The sequence below is a fragment of the Crotalus tigris genome, unplaced genomic scaffold, assembly GCF_016545835.1.
Source record: "Crotalus tigris isolate CLP2741 ecotype Arizona unplaced genomic scaffold, ASM1654583v1 scf7180000017550.10884619, whole genome shotgun sequence".
NCBI lineage: Eukaryota > Metazoa > Chordata > Lepidosauria > Squamata > Viperidae > Crotalus > Crotalus tigris.
The window spans coordinates 928,229-950,766 of NW_024096468.1; the positions used below are offsets into that span (position 1 = coordinate 928,229).

The 22,538-nt window shown below is 41.1% G+C and overlaps 1 protein-coding gene across 1 annotated transcript in view; it reads left to right on the forward strand.

Moving 5' to 3' along the window:
* Window positions 1-276: 276 nt before the first annotated feature.
* HMGA1 (high mobility group AT-hook 1) overlaps window positions 277-22,538 on the forward strand; it is a 35,296-nt gene continuing 13,034 nt past the window's right edge. Inside the window, exons 1-2 of the mRNA XM_039338865.1 lie at window positions 277-679; window positions 20,267-20,375. Of these exons, the coding sequence (XP_039194799.1) occupies window positions 20,274-20,375 (102 nt within the window). The 5' untranslated portion in view covers window positions 277-679; window positions 20,267-20,273. The remainder of the gene's footprint in view (window positions 680-20,266; window positions 20,376-22,538) is intronic.

Sequence of the window (22,538 nt, forward strand, 5' to 3'; positions counted from 1 at the left end):
GAAACAAAACAAGCGGGTAGTGATGTTTTTTTTAAAGTTTTGCAAAGCGTTCCCTCCCATTCCTTCCTCATCTTTTGGCGCGAGGGAAAAGGGAGCAGCAGTAGCGCTCCCGCCGTTGTTTTCCTTTTGTTCTTCGCAGTTCGGCGCAGCCGCCACTTTTTTTTTTCCCCGAGCCCTCTAAGCAGCCTTTTAAAATCACCCTTGCTGCTTTCTTTTATATTTCCTCCACCCACAGGTGATGATGCAGACGCCGACTGACTCCGCCTCCTTCCCCTTTACCCTCCCTCCCCCTCTTTCTCTCTTCCACTGGAAGGGCTAAGCTCCCCTTAGCCAGTCAGCCTGCCCTTATTTAATTTGAAGTGTGATTTTGCTATTTTTAGCTTCTGGATTCTCTCCAGTAAGATTTAGAGGAGGCTTTTTTTCTCCTCTTACTTTTTTAATTCTGCAAATGATTTTGACCCAGCTTCCTTCCTCCTGGAACATTTTAAAAAAATTTATATAAATAAGAGGGGGCCTGTCTGCTTGTACGCTGTTTCTCTTTTTTTTTTCCACTGCAAGTCTCCCTGCCTTCTGCTTCAGATCTGCAATTGCAACCATCAGCAACCAGAAGGGGGGATTATTTCTATTTCACTACAACACACAAGGAAAAACGTATACAGATTCGCGAATAAGAATAATTGTAAGTTGGTGATTTCTAAAAAAAAAAAAAAGTTGCGTTAATTTTATTTTACATTTGCAGAATTTAGAAACGGATTTTGCAAAGTCATTTCAGTTTGTAAAAAATGTATCTGTGCTCTGAATTTACAATAGGAAGCAAGTAAAGCATGCGGAATAAAATATTCTCCAGCCTTTTATTCTCAGCGTGCATGCAAGTAAGAAAAGAAGGGTTATATGTGAGGAAGGGAGGTCTTAAGCCACTGGACTGGGGAAGGCGGAATGGCCTTGTAATTTGTAGCTAAAGTGGGTATGTTTTTTCTCAAGCACTTCGCCTTTAATGTTAAATTCTAATGCACTTGATCCGGATTTTATTCAGGGTGGGAAAATTGATAGACATATTTCTACAGATCAGGGGTCCGATGGTTAGAACTCCTTTTCTTGTCTCCCTTTATTTTTATTTTTAACGTCGGAAGAGAGTAGGTAGTGAACTGCATTGCTTATTGCAACTTGCTCCTATCTGCGAGACTCCCGTAACATTGGAGCTCTGGCGGCTGGTATTTCAGGCTTCCCTCCTCCCCCCCCCCTTTCTCGAGATCCCTACAAATACATGCACGCTGGGGCTGTGTTCATTTTTAAATCGCGCGACACTACTTTCGTCCACTTATTAATTTTTCCAGTGTATTTCTTCCAATAGACATGCAGATCTGGAAAAAAATTTGTGTTTGTGTGTGCGTGCAAATAGCAGGTGCATTAGGCTTTCTAGAAACACCCCCTTCCGCTCTTTTAAAGAGGAAGATGCTAGAGCTTTCGTTTTCTTTTAAAGGAAATTGGTATAATCGCTTTTCAGGTGTTGAAATGATTGGTAAATTTGACTAGATTTTCTGTTAGACGGATTTGCTTTATTCATTAGCCTGTGTATCGTTTTTGGCTTACATTTTTGAGCAAAGGCTTTGGCTGTTGTTGGGGGGCCCACACTACTGCCCCCATAAGTATATTTAGTTTCAGTGAGCTGCTACTACTGATTTCAAATGTTTGTGTTTTTTCATTAAAGGCTCTGGCTCCCAGTCTCGATTTAGTGAATTGCTCAATTGGAAAATATTGGAGAACTTAAATAAAAAATTTGTTCAGAATTGAAAGTAGTGCACCTAGCTAGCTTATTATTAATACTTGGCTAACTGATGTTGGTAGAATTGGGTTTTTAGCAATTGGAGAAGTGTCTTGAAGTACCTGAGTGTTATTAACTAGTGCTTGGAAGAGAGAGTTTATCCAATTTCCTTTTTTCTACTGATCAAAAAAGTTGGTTTTAGTGGAAAAGGAAGAGATGGGGGACTGTGTAACTTTCTCCATCAGTGTTCTGTTGTATAAAAAGCTTCTTGCTAACTTCAAAAAATGTAATTTATCATTTTTCCTCTTCACAAAGAGGATAATACTCCCCCCCCCCCCCATCAAGGCTTTGTGGGACTGAACATTTGTGCCCTGCAGGACAGCTCTTCAAAAGTTTCCAGTTCTGTTAACCTTCCTGTGTGGCCCTCCAGCCTTCCTTATCTCTTTCTTTTATTATGTGCACTTCAAGTGGGGCTGGCTGTTTTAATAGCCCATCTTCTGGGGCTTCAAAAGAATCCCCCTGGAATGCTCCATTAAGGAATCTCCAAAGCCAGCCCTATTTTCAAACAGGCTCTTAAAATTTGTGATTTGGTATTTATGTTTTTGCCTCCAGCATATTGTAAGCAAACCCAATCCTTTGCCCAGAAAGGTGCCCCAGCTCCTGGGAGGATACTGTGCTGCTTGGATTTAGGCCAGCCATTTTCGATTGAGCAACCTGTTGTCTTTCAAAATTTAATTTGTTATTAATCAGAGAGAAGCAAACAGTTGTGGCGCAAGCAGGGTGTGGGAACCTGGAAGGGGAATTGGCAGATAACTGTATTTGAGGAGAAAAATAACCCCAAAGATTGCTGTTTCTAAGGGTGACAGGTTGTGACTGCTGGCATTCAACTTCATTTTGTGGAATGGGTGATCTCTCTGGCCCTACTAGCTGTCTAGAATAATATGTAGTGATGGAGGGTGCTGTATAAGCATTTCTTCAGCCAGTACTTTTAAAAGCATTTTCCTTTTTTTCCATCCAGAGAAACATATCCATGGATTCTCAGTCTTCCCAGTCTTCTCTGCATTCACTATTTTAGGATGTAGAAACAGGATGATTTACACTTTCCTGCATTCATTTGAAACTGGAGATTGACTTTCATTGTAGCATAGTGTTGGTTTTCTTGGTTTCTCCATGTTGGTATAAGACTTTCCAAAATCTGAATCAATTGTTTGTTGATTTGGACAGTACAGATAGTCCTCAACTTACAACAGTTCAGTTAGTGACCAAATTTACTGTCAGGACCCTGACTGACACTGAAAAAAGTCATTTTTCACAATTATGACCGGTGCAGCATCCCCCATGGTTATGTGATTTACATTCAGATGCTTGATAACTAATTCATATTTATGACTGTTGCTGTATTCCAAGATCATGTGATCACCTTTTGTGACTTTCTGAAAAGCAAAGTCAATGGGGAAACCAAATTCACCTAACAACTATATTACTAATTTAACAATTGCAGTGATTCACTTAATAAATATGGCAAGAAAAGTCATAAAATGGGACAGAACTACTTAACAAATTTTTCACTTAGGAACATAAATTTGGGACTCATTTGTGGTCGTAAGTCAAGGCCTACCTGTAAAAGGGAAGTGAGTGGGGATGTTTCTTGCCCTTCATTGCATTCTCCATCAGCAGAAGCAAGAGAGTATTCAGTGGTAGCAAGTACCTGCAAAGGATGTAAGTTGCCCTTAAGTATTTATAGCCTCAGCAAAATTCATCGTCTCCAGAAAATCTGAGATTTGAGAAAGGGGAGAGAATAATACTGGTATATTAGTTTATACATTATTGCCATGTTTGTTTTGGCATTTTGTCACAAATCATAAACCATTATTTAACATGTTGTATAAATCAGATGACTTGATGAACAGATCTAGCCTGTTCTATAAATCCTGTTTAAAACAAGCCATGGCTTGATGTACTGTGTAATCATAATCATTGGATTAAACAAATGACCTAACAGCTCAAGGAAAATGGAAAATTCCTAAAAGAAGTGGAAGACAACCTTGTAATAATGGTCTGTGTAAAATACAGAAGTTTGATTTGTTGTGTTTTCCATGTGATTCTAATGATAACTGTTAGTAGATACCTTTTCCAAACTGGGAATTGCTATTATAAATCTAAGAATTATCTATTAGGTATGCAACAATTTATGATCATCCAATTGACTTTCATTGATCAAACTGCTGTGATAATAAGTTACATAGTCTCTCTGTGATCTAAAAGTTGTAGTCCAATTTTAGATGGATCATTGCCTAAATGAAATTTTTTGACATTAGTTAGAGACAGTTTGCTGTAGTGGTTAAGGTGCTCATCTAGTAACCAGGATACTGTCAGTTCTGGTTCTGTCTTAAGCAGAAGCCTGTTGAGTGGCTTTGAGCCAATCACTGTCCCATAGCCCACAGAGGGGTGGTATGGGGAAAATGGAGGAAGAATTTCCTGCCTTGAGTTACTTACAAAGTATGAAAGGCAGGATAAAAAACTAATAAAATAAACTTTCCGTTTTCACCCAGAAATGTTGGTTTTAGCAGACAATTGAGGAGAATAGAGTATGTGTATATCCAGATGTTTGTTAAATCCAAATTTACATCATCTGTTGCAAATGATGTAAATTTATATTAATCACATAGACTTTGAATGCTAAAGACTTGTCTGTTATTTGGAGGGATGCAAATCTGGTATGTTGCACTGGAAGTCCAATGAAATCCAAAAAAACAGGATCCATGGTTTCACTGTCATCTGATAGATTTTCAGATGCAATATCAAGGATTTATATGAATACTATTCTTGCTGCAAGTAGTTTTTACTCAGTTTATTTGATTTGATAATTACATATATACCCTTGTTATTGTTTTGGAACCTAGTATAATTCTGATATTATTACAAGTAGTAATAATATCCAACTTAACCATTAGTTTAGTGATGGTTTGAAGTTATAATTAGTGAAAAAAGTGACTTACAACCAGTTTTTACACTTATGACCATTGCAGCATCCCCATGGTCATGTGATTGGAAATTGTGCACTTGACATCTGGCATAGATGATAGTTGCACTGTTCCAGGGTTGTGTGATCACCATTTACAACCTTTCCAGTCAGCTTCCAATAAGCAAAGTCAGTGGGGGGAGCCAGATTTCCTTAATGACCACATGATTCTTTTAACAATTGTCTTGCTTAGCAACAGAAATTTTGGGCTCCATTGTGGTCGTAAGTGAAAGACTACTTCTATAAAGCATAATCTGTAAGAGTAGAAGAGCTACAGGCCAAGCTATTTCTGAGTTTCAATGATATAAGTATGGTTTCAATGCATATACATTGCAAAGCATAAATGCACTATAATTATAACTTCTTCTTGTGCCATATCCATTATCGGACATTGACGATCATGTTGGCAATCCTGTTTTTATCAGCAGCCGTACAAAAAAGTGCTGCTGAGTTTTGTCCAAACCAGTCCCTTAGATTTTGAAGCCATGATGTTCTTCTTCTGCCTGGACCTCGTTTGCCTTCAATCTTTCCCTGGAGGATTAAATGGAGTATGCCGTATTTTTCTGGGTGTCGCATCATGTGTCCGAAATATTCTAATTTTCATTTTTTAATTGTTTTGATGATTTCCCTTGGCTTTCCCAGGCGGCTTATCACCTCCTTATTATAACTATAATCTTCAATCCATATGTCAATCTTCCTCAAGCTAGTGCCTTCTAAAGATATTAAACTGCAGTTTCTGTCATTCCTAGGCAAGCTGTCTGAAGTTACACATCTGGATGGCCCCAGATGAGGAAGAAGCCTAGTTTATAATCATAACTCCAAAAAGAGGTTGACAGCATAATAAAGCTATCACCTTAGGTATTTTCACCAATGAATTGCTTTTGCATCCTGTTTGTAAGATCTCATAATTTGTGTTATTTTAAGTTCTTTTCCTGTTCTCTTGACATCTATTTCTCTCACTCCCTCCCTCCCTCTGTCTGTGTGTGTGTGACTATGCATCTCATATATAGAAGATACCATTCCTACATTTTCAGTTTTAATAATTGTCTCCTTCTAGACATGAAGAGAATCTAAAACTGGAAATTCATTCCTACTAGTAGATGATGATTTATTTACTGACTTCCCAACTCAACAATATGATTTTCTGATGATACTATGTACAGTTTTTCATTCTATCATTGTATTTTTGGTCTGATGGAAATTTGAATTAAAATTTGGATTGATAAAAATATTGCCTCAGTATGGATTTCACGTTTTGTTAATAACTTGGTGAGTATGATTGCTTTTACATCATCAGTCATTGTACATGAGAGTTTTCCAGGTAGTACCAGCTCTGTGAAATTAACAGCCTTTTGCATTTTGTTGGTCCGATATTGATTATGTTGGTATATCCTGAATTGAGTATTACCAGTAGTACATTAATATATTTTCTAGTTTGTGGGGTGAAGGCAACAGTATGCTTTCAAGATAGTTTCTAGAATTGAGATCCTAGCTTTTCTTCCTCTTGCTTACTCATGAGGAGTAAGACTGGTTTTGCCCAACGTCTTGTCTGCAGCAGGGAATGCTATATGTGAGGGAGAAGGGGCGTTGTCTTACCTGAATGCCTTTTCTCAGCACGGAGATGGAGAATCCACCAATGAGTTTAAGACTGTATTCCTGCCCAGTCAGATCAAGTAGGCCAAAGTTCCCACGCCCATCCTGGACCATAGAGATCCCAGTCTTGACGCAAGCGACGCCATTGACTGACAGCAAGATGTTGTGGCTCACAAAACTAACTAACCCTAGGCCTAGATGACCTAAGAGGGCGGGTGTGGATTCTCCATCTCCGTGCTGAGAAAAGGCGTTCAGGTAAGACAACACCCCTTCTCCAGCACTGGAGATGGAGAATCCACCAATGGGACATACCAAAGCCTACTGTCCCTGAGGGTGGGGGGTAGACTGGTCCAGTGTGGCACTTTGATGTACAACCTGCTGAAGAACCCTCCTACCAAAGGAGGCCTCTGCAGAGGAAAATCTATCGATTTTATAGTGCCGAATGAAAGGAGATGGCGAAGCCCATGTGGCCACTCTGCAGACTTCCTCAATGGAAGCTTGAGTGGTCCATGCTGCAGAAGTAGCTGCACTCTGTGTGGAGTGTGCTGTAACCCGTCTAGGAACTGGCAATGACTCAGCCTGATATGCCCCGGCGATGCATGCTCTAATCCACATACCAATGGTGGAAGAGGAACCCTTCCGACGCCTGGAGGAAGAGTGGAAGGATATAAAGAGGGCTTCTGAATAGCGGAATTTTGCTGTCCATGAAATATAGTACCGAAGAGCTTACGGACATCCAAGGTATGCCATTGTTCCAGGGCGTGCAATGGATCTGGACAAAAATCCGGCAGCACTATCTCCTGTGATCTATGAAATAAGGTATTGACCTTCAGGTTGAAGGTAGGGTCGAGTCGAAGGACCACTCGATCCCTGTGGAACACACACAGGTCATCCCGGATTGAGAGCGCCGCCAGTTCAGAGATACGTCGTGCCGACGTGATTGCCACCAAGAATGCCACCTTGTGGGACAGGTAGTGGACGTCGCATGTCTTTAGGAGCTCAAAGGGTGCCTTGGTAAGCGCCCGTAGGACCCGTGGTAGTTCCCACGAAGGATACCTGTGCACAGTGGGAGGTCTGGTGTTTGCAGCCCCTTTAAGGAATGAACGAAGTAAAGGGTGATGACCCAATGACTCCACAGAGTTACAAGTGAGGACCGTGGAAAGAGCAGCGATCTGCCTACGCAATGTGTTTGGGGCCAAGCCCCTCTCCAGGCCATCGAACAAGTAGTCCAAGATGTTGGGAATCTTAAGTTCCTTGATGGACAAATGCCGGCCGGAGCACCATGATTGAAAATTCTTCCACTTGGCCTTGTATATTCGATTCGTGGAAGGACAGCGGGAGGCCTGAATTACAGTGATGACCCCTTGCGAGCAAAGGTCCCTTGTTAAGATTGAGCACTCAAGTGACAGACGGCTAACTGTACCGGATGGAGAATAACCCCTTGGCTGAATGAGGAATCCGCCAAGGGTCCGTGAGGGAAAGGCTCCTCAGATCGGCAAACCAAGGTCTCCTTGGCCAATACGGGGCCACCAGGAGTATTTCTGCTCACTCCCGAAGAAGTTTGCGTATTACCGCCGGGAGGAGAAGCAGAGGGGGAAAGGCGTAAAGCAGGCCCTGAGGCCATGGGCTCCAAAGAGCATCCGTCTGTTTTGCCTCTGCGGATGGGAACCAGGAGAAGAAGCGAGTCAGCTGGCATTGCGGTGACGTGAAGAGGTCCACAAGTGGGAGACCAAAGCGGTGACAAATTTCTTTGAAGACCCTCGGATGGAGACACCATTCCGAGTGATCTACCGTTGTCCTGCTCAGAAGATCGGCCTGAGTGTTCGCTTCCCCTGAAATATGATCGGCCTTGACGGAGGCCAGGTTTTGTTCTGCCCAGGATCCCAGTAAGAGAGACTTGGACAATAGAGTCCGAGAGCGGGTACCCCCTTGGCGATTTACGTGAGCCTTGGCTGCCACATTGTCCGTGAGGACCAGTATGTGCTGCCATGCCACTAAGTTGCGGAAGTGCCGTAGGGCTAGGTGGATGGCTTGTAGTTCGAGCCAGTTTATGTTGTGCCGGAGATCCGATATGGACCAACGGCCCTGTGTCCACTGAGACCGGAGGTGTGCTCCCCAGCCGAACAGACTGGTATCGGTCGTGAGTACTAACCTGTCCGGCTCTTTGAAGCATGACCCTCTGAGCATGGCTGGAGACAGCCACCACGCGAGGGAACCCAGCACCCGTTGTGGGAGTCTTACCCTTTGTTGGAATGCACTGAGGTTCTACCTCTGGAAGGGGAGCATGAACCATTGCAGTTCCCGGGAGTGGAGTCTGGACCACGGAATGATTGCTATGGCCAAGATCATCTTCCCTAACAATTGGGAAAGACTGGCCAACATTACTGACCGGCACCGGCGTAATTGGAGAACTGACTCCCTTATGCTGTTCCGGCGTTCTTGAGATAGGTATACCCGGCACTCCACTGTGTCTATGATGGCCCCGAGATGTAACAGTCTTGTTGTGGGGACCAAGTGACTCTTGGAAAGTTTACCGAGAATCTGTGATCCTGGAGTAGTTTTACCACCAGTTTGAGGTCCGACAGGGCGGGCTGGTGGACGACGACTGGATTAATATGTCGCCCAGATAACATTGGACTCTGACTGGTATCATCCTTAAATGAGCTGCCAGAACTGCCAGAATCTTGGTGAACACCCTGGGAGCCGATGATAGGCCGAATGGGAGCGCCCTGTATTGGAAGAGGCGTCCCTTGTATGCGAACCATAGGAACCGGCGGTGGACCAGAGACATAGGGATATGAAGGTACGCCTCCATGAGGTCGATAGACGTCAAGAGGTCCCCTTTTCTTACACTTCCCAAGATGGAACGGAGCATTTGCATCTTGAATTTGTGATATGCCAGATGGAAATTCAAGCCTTTGAGATCTAGGATGGCTCTCCATCCCCCTGATGCCTTGGGGACGACGAAAAGGATGGAGTAAAATCCCTGACCTCTCTGGTCCAGTGATACTGGTTCTATGGCCCGTATGTGCAATAAATGTTGAACGGCTTCGTCCATGAATCTTTTCTTTGTTCGGTTCCGGGGGTATGGACAAGAGAGGAACCGATTTGGGGGGTTGGAGACAAATTCCAGGGAAAGACCGTGACGGACGGTGCTGATCACCCATGCGTCTGTGGTGGTGGCTTCCCACTGGTGGGCAAACAGGGAGAGTCTGCCCCCTATGGGAGGTACTGATGGGGAGTCATCTGGAACGGCGGAATGGCCTGCTGTTCCCTCGAAAGGGCCACTTGCCCTGCGCTTGTTGCCTGGGTCTAGGGTCTTGTCTATCAGCCTGTCTCTCCTGCCTATCTTGTCTGGCCTGAAAGGGTTGTGATGGCTGGGTGTAATCGAATCTAGCACCTGCAAGAAAGGACTGTCTCCTTGAATAGTAACCGGAGCGTTTGTCCGGTCTTTTAAGGAGGTGATTAAGGACCTTGCGTTTGTCCTTGTTTTCCATTAAGTAAGGATTCAACACTTCCCCAAATAGCTTGCCTCCCTGATATGGAGCGGCTGCCAGCTTCCATTTAGACTTAGTATCGGCTTGCCAATGTTTCAGCCAAAGCATGCGCCAACCAGTGATACTGGACACTATGGCTCTGGCCGAAAATCTGGCAGCCTGGAGTGTTGCGCCTGACGCATACTCCGTGGCCGCTACCATCTTACTAAGGTCCTGGTGTGTTCGGACATCCTCCGCTGGAACCCACGTTTGCAGTTGTCGGAGCCAGCTGAGTGCGGCTCTGTTGAAAAAGGAGGTGGAGGTTGCGGCCCTGATTGCCCATGCAGCCGCTTGGTGTGTTCTGCGGTAGGTGGACTCGCATTTGCGGTCCTCGGCCTTAAGGGCCTCAGAAAAATACTAGGGGCCCTAAGAGCTTGTCCACTGTCGGTACCTTCAAAGCCTCCTCCAGATATTTGGCTACATTGTACAGCCTCTTGTCAGTGTTACCTGGGAGGGGAAGAGAAGCCAGGGAAGTCCATTGTTTCCGGATCGTATTCAAGAATAAAGAGGGACAGGGAATGTGGTGTTGAGCCGCTACCGGTTCGACGAAGTTCGGGTCAGCGTCCGCGACTGGGAGAACGGGAACCGATTCTGTTGAGGTCCCCAGTCTGAGATGAGCTGTGGATGTAGCCTTATATAGTAGGATAACAAAGAATGAGGGGTTAAAGAGACCGCTGAATGAAGGCACCTCAGGTGGAATGTCTTCCTCTTCAGACATTTGAACCTCCTGCTCTGTGGTGGGTTGGTCGAGGTAAGAATCCTTGGAAACTGATGACCCCGATGGAGAAGAGGGATAATGACAGGTCTCCGCCCCCTGCTGTTGAACAGGACGGGGCATGGCCGTCCCTGGCCTGGGAGCCTGAGCCCTAGCATCAAGGGCTCGGTCTACTGCTTGTGCGATCAGTAAGGCTAGGCGGTCCTCCATAGGGAAAGGACCAGCTCGCTAGGGCGTAGCCCTGCCGCAGTAGGGGTGAATGTGGCCTCGGGAGCCCCCTGAGACACCCGTGCAGTAGAGGATTGGGTAAAGGAAGGAAACTCACCTGTCCCGCACTGCGCAGGGGAATGTAAAAATTCCCCCGTTGACCAGATCCCCAGAGGGGAGGTTGGAGCCCCCAAGGATAAGTCCGGGGCTAACCGTCCGGTCTGAGTTGTTTCCAACCTGGCCCTTTTCTGCGCCTTGGAGAACTCCTTTTCTAGGGCTTGGTGTCTCCTGCTGGCCTGTTTGTCTGTCTTCCTGAAAGATTTTGTGGTAGACCTGGCCTTAGTGGCCGCCATCTTATCAATGCCTTCCGGACTAGGTAGACCTGATGAGGATGGCAAGGCTCCTTTCGAGGAAAGGGTAGATTCCTCCATTCTCCGATAGCACAGGAACACGGTAGGGGGGCCCTGGTATCTGGAGAGTATACACACTGGGTAAGGACAGACATACTACAGGGGACGCCTGGAACCCAGATACAGCCTCTGCGTGGATAAGAACAGGCGCATTTCTGGGGACGCCTGAATCCAACAATGGCTGTGCACGGATAAGGACAGACACACTGCTGGGGGTGTCTGGAATCCGGCCTGGAATGCTGTGGATAAGGACAGGCACATGACTGGGGGCGCCTGGAATCCAAGCAGTTGTTATCCAGATAAGGACAGACACACTACAGGGGGTGCCTGGAATCCGGATGGAGCCAATTGTGTAAATGTTGACAGAATGGGGGCGAGGAGACACCAGGGCCTGAAAAGGGGGGAACCCAGGGAAGCTTGGATGTGTCACCAATCTAGTCAGGTCACAGTTGGAAAGGAAAGCCTGTGACTGTTATGAAAGGAGAATGCCTAGGGAGGCCTAAGGCCCTTCTCTGAAAGTAGGTCTCAACCTGTATTCAAGATGGCGACCGTCTATAAAGTCGCCCAGTCAGCCTGCAGTGGGTCGGGTCTGATAGCCTTCCTTGAGGACCACCTCCCCCAGCGAGAGCCCTCACCCCAGATAGCCCTCCCCCGCGGTAAACAGGAAGGATCCTCTTCCACTTAAGCCTGCGCCCGTTGGGCCTATTTAGGCCACACAGTCCCAAAATGGCAGCCGCGTGTACGCTGCACGGTTCCAAAATGGCAGCCGCGTGTGGGGACTGACTCCTGGGGGTGATGCCTGCCCGGGGCCCGTAGAAGGATCACCGTTCACAAGGGAGAGAATCGGAAAACGACCCCGGTTTCGGACTCACCAGCAGCTGCCGGCCAGCTGATCCACGCTGCTCACTTGCGTGCGCACCCCCTTCTGTCGACAATCCGACGATCAGTGAACCACAGTTGGAAAAGAATGGTCCAAAATTGCTCTATGGGTCCGGATTGGCCCGCAAAGCACCAGCGGCTCCTGAACGAGCTGGGAAGTCTCGGGGGTGTCCTGGGTCTGAACTGTTCAGCGGAGCTGCAGCCGCAATCTCCATTCGCAAGAATCGATCTCAACTGGCTGGGCTAACAGCCGTTAGCCACAAGCAGTTCAGTAAGCAGAGAGTTTAACCTCTTTTTGAATGGGGGGGGAGGAAGGAGCCCCTTCTTTAGCAAGGGCTTGATAGCCCCTCAATGGAGGAATTGAGAGATATCTCCAAATTCCTGGGGAAGTATTAGAATTTGGTAATGCTAATCCAATTTGAAAAGGGAATAAATCCAATTATCTCACTACAATCTCTCAGCTACTGGGAAAAAGGAAAATCCACCAATGGAGACTGTACCTGCCTAAGAACCAAACTTGCACATCTCTCCATGGGCAAGATCAAGTCAAGACTGGGATCTCTATGGTCCAGGACGGGCGTGGCAACTTTGGCTGACTTGATCTGATTGGGCAGGAATACAGTCTAAACCCATTGGTGGATTCTCCATCTCCAGTGCTGGAGAATAGAAAAACTAGAGGTGAAGTTGGAGAAATATAACATACTGAATGAAATACAACCTTAGTAGAACAAATTGTTCTGCTAGATAATATGAATGAGTGGGAATGAGATGAGAGTACAGAAAAAGTGATTAGGCCATCCAGGGACTCAGGAATAATGTTGTATACTGAGTATTTGCTTAGAAAAAGGTCTGCTTTGAATTTGCGATTTAAGTTTATTCATACAAATTGCAAAGGAATACAAATCTAAAAATATGACTGGTTTGATTATTTATAATGAAAATTGAGCAAAATATACAAAACCCTGATCTTCTGAATGTTGGGCGACCATTTCTTGATAATGTCAAAGACTAATGGGAGAAATGGATAAAAGAAAAAAAGAAGTGAAAGAGGCCACTGAAATAGAATGACTGCTGGGATGAAACTCAAGGCGTATGTCTTAGAAAGAATATTTGAGAGATAGATATTTAAGATTGGAGTTGAAATGTTCTTAGTGTCCAAGAAAACACTAATGAAATGGAAATAAATGCTGTGAGAATCTGAAACTGAGAAGATTGTAGTAATAACTGGTATCACTAAAGAAATATTAAAATATGGATGTGGTTAACATATGTGAAGCCAGCACCTATGCCTGATATCTGGAAGACTTCCATTATGTTCTCCCACAGAAAAAGATGCTGCAAGGAGAATTAGGTGTTATATAGGCCTAGGAACATTTTTCACAGAATTTTGATTCAAGGAAGAGAAGAATATAGTGCAGTTACATGCTGGACAAGAGATATGCAGCTCATCTTTATTCTTCAACATATTATTGAAGAAGAAAAAATATACAAGTTTATTTGGAGAAAACCTATGATTAAGAAAATAAGCTTGAGCTATGGGATATTTTGCAAGAGTATGTTGAAAGTTGGTTGCCAAATGCAATAAACATTATACAGTTGAAGTAAAATCTGTGTGAAAATAAATAAAATGCTTAATCAGCATTTCAGCATTATGCAAGTGGTAAGAATGTCTCATTATTTAATATGTTTGTGGTGATGTTAAAGATATGTTGGTTGAGCATGTGAATTTGTATACTTTGTATGTAGAAAATGCCTTGTTGGCTGAGAAACTGATTTGTAGCAAGTGCTAAATTGTACAGTGCACATGCATTGAGGAGTTTTGATCTGAAAATTAATGTTTTAAATATAAAAGTACTTTTTTACAGAGAAAATAGGATGAATGATTGTAAGTTACATGGCAAAAAATAGTAACTTGATGTTGTATATCATGTTAAAATATTTATTGAAAATTGGGATATGGACAAATCTTAAAACATGTAATAGAAAGGTAGTAGGTTGCATTTGATCTATGGTGAAGAATGAATGTTTGCCAAAAAGCAAAAACAACTGTGAATAATAGTATGCTTTTGCCCATTTAGCTGTATGGAAGCGAGAGCTGGATATGTGAAGAGGAACATAACAATCACTTGAATGCAGTGGGAATAGGATACTTAAGTGTGGCTACATCAAAAAGAGATGGAGTCAAAAATGAATGAGTGATGGATGACTGTATTGAATTCAAAAGTGAGTGACCAATATGAAAAAAAAATACACTGAAGTAGTTTAGACATGCAGAGAGTAAATGAAGATTGAATTACAAAACAAATATATGAAGAACAAACAAATGACTTGAGAGGAAGGGGAAGACCAAGAAAGTTATGGTTGGGTGGAGCTGATGAGGGCTGAAGTACAAAAAGCAATATATGAATCAGTGTATGGGAGAGGCAGGGGTGGTTTTCAAGGGTAGGAAAGTATGTTGAGTATAATGAATAGTGTTAGTGTAACATAATTTTAGCTAGGCTTTTTTCTGTTTCATGTTAATTTAATTTACTTTGCTTGTTCCTTCTTTTGCATAATTTTATTCTACCACAAAAGGGAATAATGTAATAGATACTGTATATATTTATGTGAAGATGTATTGATGGCTTCAGAATGTGGTTTGTGATGGTGGCTTTTTAATCTTAGGTGAGTAGATCTATTTATCTATTTCACATATAAGGAACTTATTGGCTGCATGCATCTTTCTCATCACCTCTTTGCAATCCCAAATTGAATGGGGCTATTTTTCCCCTCTTTTTCATTTTGATTGATTTAAGGGACGAAAAACTTTTTTTTCTTTTTCTATTTTGACCCCACTAAACCCTCAAACATGGGTTTGAAAATTCTGGCGCTGCACTTTCCAGTGATATTACAATATTACTGAACATGCTTCATGTAGCCTCAGTGTAGAAAGAGCAGGGTTGATACCAAGATTTTAAAAAGTTGGCCACCTTTAATTCTCACTGAAACCTATGGCAACAGGGACCATAATTTCATAGCAGTTCCTTAAAGACTATTTATAATTCATTCCTTAATAAATTTATTCCAAAGTAAATCCATACTAAATTCAGTAAATTCAACTCTACAATAAGCATTTCTAAATATTATTTATATGTGTCTAGCTCCTTTTTTTAAAAAAAAAAAGTTGAGTCACTTCCACAATTGAGTATGAGTCAAATTTTGTAAAAAAAAAAAAAAAGGAAAAAAAGAAAAAAAAAGACTAGTACCTCTCTGTGTTCAAAGTTCATAAATCTATCTGGGTATATATTTTTAAACCATGTTCCTAGAAATATCTACATTCTGCAGGCAGTTGATTCCAAGTTCAAAAAAATCTCCTTTGGTCATCCTATAAAAACTCTCATAATTTTGTTTTCTTGGCTGAGTTTTTTTGTTAGAAAAAGTGAGCTTTTCTCAACTTTTGAATTTATATGTTTTGAAGAAAAATTATTTAGATAATATTGTAATCTAAAAAATATGGAGCCTTTAAACTATGCTTTATATTTAGAAATAAGGATAGAAATGAGCTTTTGCTACTGGCAATATTTATAAACAATAAAGCTTTATCAACTATTCTGATTATCTTAAAAATGCTCAATCCCATGAACTGTATTCTTCAGATCTTTGCTTATGGAAAGTTTCTATCTCGTATTGTCAGTGCCGCAGACTAAGCTTCTAATGGTGTACGTAAGAAAAGAGGAAGGGACATTTTTGGATCTCTGGCCACATTTGGAAATTACATGCATATTGTGGCAATGCTAAGAAAATATCTGTCATGGGATGGGAAGGCAGTCAATGTACATGGTGGAATTAGCTGGTCACCAGAATACCCATTGCCAAAAGGACAGTTGGTGAAGTTGCTGCTCACTAATCCCCATAATACACTGTCTGCCACTTCAGCATATTTTTTATGGCAGGTTTTTTGTTTTTAAGAATCAATATATAATCTATAGGGGGGTCCAAAATATTATTGTCATTGAAGAGGAGGAGGTTTTTATAGAATCCATATTTTTCTGTATTTTTATTTAAGGATGTCTAAGCAAACTTTGAAGGCAGGAAGATAGCCTGGCAGACACCAAGGAACATGTTTGCATGGACATGGATGCAAACAAAATTCTAAATTAATGTGAAGAGGAAATATTCTGGTATCCAAAGGCATTAAGACATTGATTTGGTTTTGTTATATGTTATATTAGACATTCAAGTGGGGGGGGGGGAGAGAGAAAGATTCATTCATTGAGACAGTACATACTGATCTCAACCATATCTGGAGCCTTGATAAATCTTTATCATATTTAAACAGCCCTGGCTCTTTTTAGTCAAAATCCTTTATGGGTTTTCTGACAAGATGCTGTCAGTTTCTGCTAACAGCTAGAAGAAAGAATCTACAAGCCAGCATTTCAGTGAACTTCTCTGTATTTGGAATGCACAGAAAAGTTGAGGTCTTCTCTTTTCTATTCAGGGGTCAACAAAGACAATCTGTGGTTGGATGATATGCTGTGGTTGCCCAAAGGCACCTAACTTTAGTCAAATGGTTTAGTCAAACATGGTCAATGTGAATCTTTTGGAACTGGGGACAAGGTGGTGCCCTGCATTTCAAGCTGATACATTGGTATTTATTGTGGAGGAGTTGCTGTCTAATGACTCCCCCTCGTCATAGGAGTCACCATGGAAACAGCTCAGCAGGTAGTCTACCCTTTTAAGGCCCTGTTTCTGATAGATTCGGACAGTTGTCAAGTTGCAGACATACAAGATTCAGGAAGAAGTAGGATATTGTTATGTGTGATTGGAAAAGTAGCTAAGGGGCAGAGCAATACAAAATTATATGAGGTGGCACGTTGACATTCTCATCTTTATCTTAAAGCAAAGGTTTTGATTGAAGTAGTGCTATATGAATAAGGTTTAACGTCCCTCCCATATGACATTTCAGATATTCAGACAGAGCTACCATCATTCTTGCCCCACTCAGAGAAAGTACTGTTGTCATAGTGATAGCAGCACAATTGATATGGGTTTGGCCTTCAAGAAAAAAAAGTATTTAGGCCCTTTTTTTCTCAACCTGATGTGCCATAAAGACCTAAACCCATTTGATGCCTTTAAATTGGGAATGATTGGCTTAGTCCTAATTTAAATAGGATATCTTAGTCAATGTAATGCACTTTTCCTGTCAATTGCCCTTAATAACCTTTATATAATAATATTTAAATTTTGTTTTGCAGAAGACCTTACAGTAGTGGCCAAAATTGTGGAAACCTTTTGGAAAAAGTGTGCATTTGAGGTTTGATAGCTAATAACGCCACTTTTTTGGGGGGAGTAGTACCATAAAAGTATATATCAATGGAAAGATAATTTAATGCAATAACTTTTGTGAAGCATTTGATATTGGAATAGCAGTTATAAGGAAGAAAAGTGAAACACGTAGAAAAAAATGAGATATACAAAAGTTATCACCATAGAAAAAACGAGATATACAACAATTATCACCATGTCAGTTAATACTTAATTGGGTAACTTTTAGCATGAATTATGGCCTTACAATGTCTTCCCATGGAGTGAACCAAGTCCTTTAGTTCTGCAGCTGTTATAATGTGAAACCAAGATTGAATGATTGCTTCTATTAACTGGGTTTTATTGCTGGGTCGCTTCTGACTAACAAGTTTCTTTAGTCGGCTCCATAGATTTTCAATTGGGTTAAGGTCTGGACTATTCCTAAGCCATTCCAGCAGTGGAATATGATTATCTTGAAACCACGTTTTGCACACAGCAGCAACATAACATGGAGCCGAATCCTGTTGAAATATAAATGCTTCATTGTCTTGGAAAAGATCACGTGCGGAAGGCTTCAGTTTGGGCTCAAGTATTTCATTAATGTATTTTTGGCCATTTATATTCCCATTAATCACACAAATTCTGTCCACACCTTTTGATGTCATACAACCCCAGCTCATAACACTGACTGGGTGTTTCACGGTACATGCAATGCAATTAGGATGCAGATCTTCTCCGATTCTTCTCCTTCCTTATTTTATGCCATTGCTACCAAACGGAGATCTTGGTCTCATCACTCCAAATAACACTGCCCCATTGTTCTTCTGTCCAGGTAACATGGGTTTTAGTCCAGTTTAGTCTTTTCAACCTTTGTTTGAGAGATAAAAGTGGCTTTTTTCATGGAATTCTAGATTTTAGGCCAAATTCCTGCAGTCTGCGCCGAACAGTCCTTGCACTCAACTTCACATTGCATTGCGCCATTTCATCTTATATACAGTCAGATGATTTTCTTCTGTCACGTAGGTACAGTCTCTTAATTCTTCTATCATCACTTGCTGTTGTGCACCTTTTCCCGTCTTTACCAGTATAGTTTTCTAGTGACTGAGTCTCCTTATACCTCTTCAAAAACTTAGAAATGCCACCTTTGGTTAAGTTTCCACCAATTTTTCTTCTAATTTCTTTATAGTTATAGCCTTGTTCACTTAATAATACTATTTTACATTGCTTTCTGGATGACTAGTCAACTCTTTGCACCATTACTTTAATTTTATTAAGTTTTACAAGCTCACTAAATGAAAGAACACAAAAAACCCCAACCAACTTGATAGAAATCACATAACACACTGACAAATGTCCTCCTCTCAGCTTCAATACATGACATCAGTAACTGAATCCTACTGTGATCTGACTGGTTGATTGCCAAAACAAGATGACACCTGATTGGCTTTCTAAACACTCATGCTCATTGGCTACAATCAGATGAAGGAAAGCTACCTGATATTAACCTAAGCAAGTTGTGCTTCCTTTTTCTGGTTATTTGGCTATAACCTTTCACAGAAGACAGATAATTGAACAAACGTTGTTGCATTACATTGTTGATTAAATTATCTTTCCATTGATATATAGGTTTATGGTACTACTCCAAAGGAAAGTGGTACTATTAGCCATCAAACCTCAAATGTACACTTTTCCCAAAAGGTTTCTACAATTTTGGCCACTTCTGTATAGTTTCTAAAATATATTTACAACATTTATTTTGGCTTTAAATAACTTGCCCTATGTTTTCTATTTTTCAAATTCTTTGTGGAATAACTATCTTCCTAAATTCTTATTCTTGCTCAGTTTATCAATTTTTTTTCTGCATTATGTGGGAAAAACATCTTCCTTATTGCTTAGTATCAATATATAGGTTATTATGAGTATGCAAAGAACAAAATGCTGGAATATTAATTTTTTCTTCAGTGTAATTTTATCACTGGCAGTGCCATGATAGTTATAAGGCATAGACTCAAAATAGTCTTCAGAGAACTTACTTTAAAGTACAAGGGCTTACTAAAAAACAAAAAATGCCACTGAACACAGCCCTCTTTTCCATAGCAGGGAATGCTTTTTGCTCTGAAGCTTCATTTAAAACAAACCATACTCTTTTTTCATTCAGAACTCTGGCTATTCTTCTATAGTTCAATGATAAATTAATGAATTCATGGAATGAATCTAATAACTATTTGCATATTAAATCAGGCAGCAATTGTAAAAAAATATTCTAAAAGCTGGATGATAATCTATTGGTACTACAATAAATGTGAAGTGAGTCTGATTAACTTCTAAGAAGCACTGATATTCTTAGTTCAGTAAAACATGTAGACTTTAATAAAAATTGGAAGTGTTTTAGTTTCATGCTTGGCAGGATAACAGAGTAGTGCAGCCAACTCTTCTAATAATGGTCATTCATGATATTCGTGTTAGCCTGTATGTTGTACTGCAGTGAAGCAGACAGAAACACACACACACACACACACACACACAAATTTAGAACAGGGGGCCCTTTGGATGCCTTTGGAGTGTGCTGATCTGAATAGATTCATTTTTCAAAGCATTCAGCTTTCCCTACTGAGGCAAATAGAGGGCATTTCCTCTTTGCTTGGATAAGAGCACCTCTTGAAAATGTAGACTGGGCTTTTCATTTTCTCCCTGGATAGGGAGAGGACAGAGCCTTAAAGGCACTTTGCATTGTTCATACTCTTTTTTGTAAGGTTTGATATTCTAGTAGCCAGAATAAAATCTACCTTTAAATCTACCTCTGTAGACATTTGAAAGAAAAGAATTAACAGAATCATTTTATATCTGTCCTTTTAAAAGAGAGAAGATGAGTGAATCCAGTGCAAAATCAAGCCAGGCCCTGTCTGGTAAACAAGACAAGGATGTTTCAGAGAAGAGAGGACGAGGTCGGCCCAGGAAGCAACCCCAGGTTTGTACAGTATTCAACTTCCCTCATGTTATTAGGGGAAGATGTACTATGAATCTTACTGGTTATTTCTTAAAGCAACTGAGTCATAGTAAAAAAGGAAATACAAAGGACTATTATTATGGTGCAACCAAAGCTATTGATAATACACAATGAAAGTTAAACATCAGTAGGTCATTTACTGTGCATACTTAATGAAAGAAACTCCTCTGGGAATCAGGGCATCTTGCTTTATGATGCTGGCAGTAATTGTGACAGTCTAACTCCTTTGTTTCTGGAACAAATGCAGTTCTGTAGAGGAGTACTGAAGCAAATTTTGAATCTCTGCTATTTTCATAATTTGCAAGTATCAAAATATTTTTCTTCCTAAAGTATCTAGAAAGTACTTTAGTTTAGGCTGTCTTCAGTGAATGCAGTATCCTGGTAGGAGAGTAGTTCAGCCTTAGAGTAGCTTATTTTGATCCCAGAAAGAATGCAATTTCCCTCTAGAGATTTATTTCAGCTTAAAGTGTTGAAAGTTTGGGAACTCTTTAGAATTGTCTGCAACTTTGCAATATTGTCATCTGTAATATGATCAGAGTTTCAACTAAGTCATATTAATAAGTAGAGGTTCTAAAGCAGTTAATACAGTATATTGAACACACTGAGCAAACATTATTGTGTTTCTAAAGAGTTCACATATTTTATCTCATTACTATAGATGTTTATAATATGATTCAATAGAAGATTTTGATAGGGAATCACTTCACCATTGCTGGAACTTCAATCTCTGTCCTGATCTTTTTGCTCTGAGTTTTCCTCAGAGACATAAGTATTTATCCAATATAGTTAAGTATAGTTTTGATTTTGGATGACAGCTTCATGGTATGTTTTCTATTTTACCAGAAGCAAATATATATGCCATTATTGTCTATTTAAACTGGAATGATCTTGCTTGTGAAGTAAGGGAGCCACAAATTCATCTCCCAATTTTACGGAGCATCACATGAGGCTCTCTAGTGACAGTGATGTCATTGAACAAGCCTAGTTAATTCAAGGGAGCTGTTTTTAGCATTTGAGGGAGTTAAGGATAAAATTAAAACTGGGAAATCTTTCTTGCAAATTGTTTTCATTCCCATCCTTAAAGCCACCAATCCAAATCAAAAAAATGGATCAAATTTGCACAAGCAAAATTTGGTAATTTTTCTGCTGTTTTTTGTTACATTGTGTCAAAGTACTAAAGGGCTGCAAATGGGAGGTGAGCTGTGAATTTATAGACACTGATCAAAGAACCCTAAACTGATGGAAACCCTGATTCTTTCTACATTTATAAAACTATTCTTAGTTCTACATGAAAAAGATCAAGATCAGGCCAATCTAGTTTTTTTTTTTTTTTTTGCTGTTCTGAACTGCCATCACCTCCTCTTCTATCTGCCTGAAGTAGTACAGGGAGACAATCTTTCTGGAGAAAGGCTGATGGTATTAGATTATTGGCTTCTCTATACTACTAAAACTTGTGTCTGTAATCTTTTAACTGGTTGAAACATGCATCAACATTTTCAAGTTGGCTAAGGAAATGAAATTTGGGGAAGTTGTGGCTTCTTCAACATTGCTGTTTTAGCGTTGTCACAATCAGTTACAATTATGTGAACCTCATTTTCAACAATTCCATAGGAATACTTGGAATACCGCACTTCCTTGTTCCATCCTCCACCCAGCCTTTGGAAAGGGAAAAAGAAAGGGAAAGGAAAGGATGACAGGAGAGAAGGAGAAAAGGAAATGAGGAAGGAAGGACGGAGGGAAGGAAGGGAGGGAGGAAGAAAAGGAGAGAATGAAATAAGGAAGGGAGAGAAAGAAGGAAGGAGGGAGGAACAGAAGGAATAGGAACGAGGGAGGGAGGGAAAGAAGGAAGGAGAAAGTAACAAAAGAAAAGGGTGGAAAGGAAGATTTTTAAGGTTCGTTGCCAGCTTCCCATAAAGACACTCTGTGGGGAAGCCAGCAGCAAGCCAGAAGTTGCTCCCATTCCCACTTTTTGGCCCACCTGTCGTCATTCTGTTTCTGTGTTTGGGTAAGGAAATATGTGTGAAATGATGATCTAATGAGTCACGGGTTATCTAGTTTGCAGCTATAAGTAGAAAGTTACAGGAAATATGAAACACTAGCTACAGTGTATAACACTTGAACAGT